The sequence below is a fragment of the Arachis ipaensis genome, chromosome B06, assembly GCF_000816755.2.
Source record: "Arachis ipaensis cultivar K30076 chromosome B06, Araip1.1, whole genome shotgun sequence".
Classification (NCBI taxonomy): domain Eukaryota; kingdom Viridiplantae; phylum Streptophyta; class Magnoliopsida; order Fabales; family Fabaceae; genus Arachis; species Arachis ipaensis.
Genome location: NC_029790.2, coordinates 118,560,775 through 118,563,978, shown reverse-complemented (window position 1 = coordinate 118,563,978; position 3,204 = coordinate 118,560,775). Strand labels below are relative to the sequence as shown.

At 34.6% G+C, this 3,204-nt stretch overlaps 1 protein-coding gene across 1 annotated transcript in view; it reads right to left on the bottom strand.

Annotated features, from left to right (window-relative positions):
- Window positions 1–986, bottom strand: part of LOC107647377 (inositol transporter 1-like) — a 9,329-nt gene extending 8,343 nt beyond the window's left edge. The window contains exons 1-3 of the mRNA XM_021105642.1: window positions 833–986; window positions 666–736; window positions 152–385 (exon numbers count right to left, since the gene is read on the bottom strand). Coding sequence (XP_020961301.1) covers window positions 152–385; window positions 666–736; window positions 833–986 — 459 coding nt within the window. The remainder of the gene's footprint in view (window positions 1–151; window positions 386–665; window positions 737–832) is intronic.

The following is a 3,204-nucleotide window of genomic DNA, read 5'->3' as shown; positions in this document are numbered from 1 at the left end:
CAAAATTATTACTATTGGTATTGTTAGCTAAAGAGTTGGGTATGCTTACTCTAGTCAAACCATAATTGATGACAAAGGAAATAAATTGGCCAGTTGTGATCATAAGACAATTGACACTAACTAATCCACCTCTTATTTCAGACGGTGATACTTCTGCAATATACATAGGAGCAGTAACAGAGGCGAAACCTACACCTAGGCCAACAAAAAAACGGCCAACTATGATAAGAGTGGGATTTGGTGCGACGGCGATCAAGAGTGATCCTACTGCGAAACAAATATCTGCCACAATAGTGGCAGCCTTACGCCCTAAAGAATCATTAATGTAACCACCAATGGCGGCGCCGAAAATTGCACCAATTAAGGCCATGGCAACTATTAGTTCCTGCAAACATAACAAAATGAGAACATATAATTGCTACAAAATGGCACTCTACTCTAGTCCTACTGTGTCATAGTCATAGTTATGTGAATTCACAATTTATCTTTGTTGTCGAATGCTATATATATATATACTTTTCCCATTAAAAATTTTAAATGTGATGTATTGCGTACCACCTACCAATTCTCCTACCAGAACATATTGCGTTTCATATAACTATATGGTCACAATTACAAGCTACCAAACTAAAAGAAAATGAACAAAAAGACACTCTCTCTTTTACCTGAAGAAAACTACTGTTCTTTACAACTTCAAAATCATCTTTTATGTACAAGAGAGCGCCAGATATCACACCTACAAATGAAAACAAAATATATGCTATTTCATTTCTTTCTTTTTTTTTTCTTAATTAATGAAATGGTAGACAATACGCATATATGTATACTGTACCAGTATCATAACCAAATAGAAGGCCACCAATACCAGCCGCAAAAGTAACTCCAATAATGTAAAAATTTTGGGAAAATGATATTCTGCGCTCTGGATGTTTCTCCAAATAATCAGAGCTTCCTGCTTTAATCGACACGCACATATCAGTCACCATTGTTGCTAGCTTGCTTTTATCAACTAGTTGTAAATTGCATGTTAATGCGTGAGATCTAACATAGTTTTATAGATAATAAAGTTGTTAAATTTAAAAATTTTGTTGGATTTCTTGTTCCCTTAAAAGTCGATGGGCATATATATGATAACAACATTTGTTTTTTTTTTATGAAGGATCAGTTTCATGTTGATGTGAACTTGCAACTAGATTACTCTCCCTTCTTTTTATTTCTTTTCCTACTTTCCGTTATTACTCTGTCACAACGAATTTGTACTCAAATACCTACATATGTTAACATGATTGCTGTCATTTTGGATCCTTATATTAACTATCTTAATTTAGATTATTTTAATTCTTATGTATTGATACCATTTAATAATTTTCTATTTTTGTCTAATCAAATATATTTATAGTATTCATGAGCCTTTCAAGCTATAATCGGTGGTTATGTGAAATTTATTTGCTGATGTATTGATATGTTAGTTGGATGTCTATAAAAATCTGATTCACAGTGATATTTATTATATAAATTAAATCCAAATATTAATACATGTGAATCATAAAAATTATTTGCATATATTTTCTTACAAGAAATGTTAAAGATAATTTTTATTAATATTAGTTAATACTGTTAGCTAACATTTTTTTTATATTGTTAGGAGTTAATTTTAGTATTTAAAATTTAAAATTTAGTACTTAAACTTTAAAATATTTACTAATATTAATTAAAAATAATAAATTTTATTGGTTATGGAACATTATTTTTTTGTTATACTAAGTTGAGTTGTGAGTATATTTCTTTGGTGGCTTTTTATAGTTGGTGAAAATTCTGTTATGTAATGTGATAGGCACTTATTACCTTCTTATTCAATGGTCAACAAATAGTATCTTCTGCTAAAAGAGATAAGCCGTGGATAATCACTTAAATAAAGATTAACTTAACTAATAACAACTCTATTTGTCATCTTTCTTTTTTTGAAAGTAAGAGCTCAACACAGTACAGTAGAGCGAACAGAGCTAGACAAGCAGCATACGCTTACTTAAATAACTAAATCAAACACATAAACTCCCCATGTCATCTTCGGTATAGCCATCAACAATAAAAGGCATCAACACCACTCCACTCATTAACGCTTCTCACGATCATGTTAATGACTTCTTCAACACCTCTGCTTTGATTCTGGAAAAGCCTGTTATTCCTTTCCATCCATATATTCCAAATGACCACACAAAAGCACCTCAACCGCTGCTTACGATCCTCCTTACTCCTCGATTCCTCTGTCCAACTGAGAAAGTGCTTTTTCATCAAACCCGGATAAGACCATTGACAACCAAATCCTGATATCCAAGCACTCCACACCTACCACGTAAATGCACATCCTAGAAACAAGTGATATACATGTTCCAATTCATTATTACATAGCACACATATAGTATCTTCCTGTCTGATAATTCCAAACTAGCTCAGCCTTTCCTTAGTGTTCACCCTGCCTATTAAAACAAACCAAGCAAAAAGCTCCACTCTTGGTGGAACCAAACCTTTCCAAATGGTCCTTGTGAAGCTGTAGCTGGTTACCACCTCTGGGAGTGCTTCAACCTGCATCACCTGCACAAATGAGTTAGTTGAAAAAACACCTTGCCTATCATATTTCCAAACCACTCGATCCTCTTTGTTATTTACTAATTTCATCGGTCTCAAAGCCTCATGTAATTGACTTAGAAGCTCCAATTCCCACTAAAAAGGCTCGTGCCTCCATTGGAAATTCCAAATCCACTCTATCCCATCCCAAAACCCACAGTCCCCAATAACGGATCCACATTGGTTTGAAACAGAGAAAAGCCTCGGGAACCGGTCTTTCAGAGATCCATATAGTAGCCATACATCCTCCCAAAACTGAGTCCGTCGCCCATCACCAATCTCCATGGACAAACTTGTAACCATCTTATCCCTTATACGTTCATGCATGATGTGCAACTGGCATATATCTTTCCATGGGCCTCCTCTTGTAGGTAGTGCTTGAGTTGACAGTAGCTCATTGGAATTCAGATTATTACATGAACATACAATTTTCTTCCACAACGGGCACTCTTCCTTTGCAAACCACCACCACCACTTAAACAACAATGCTGATTTCTAAATCATTGCATCACCAACTCCCAAGCTACCTAGTTTCTTTGGAGCCTGTACCATTTCCCATCTAACTAATGCCATACCATT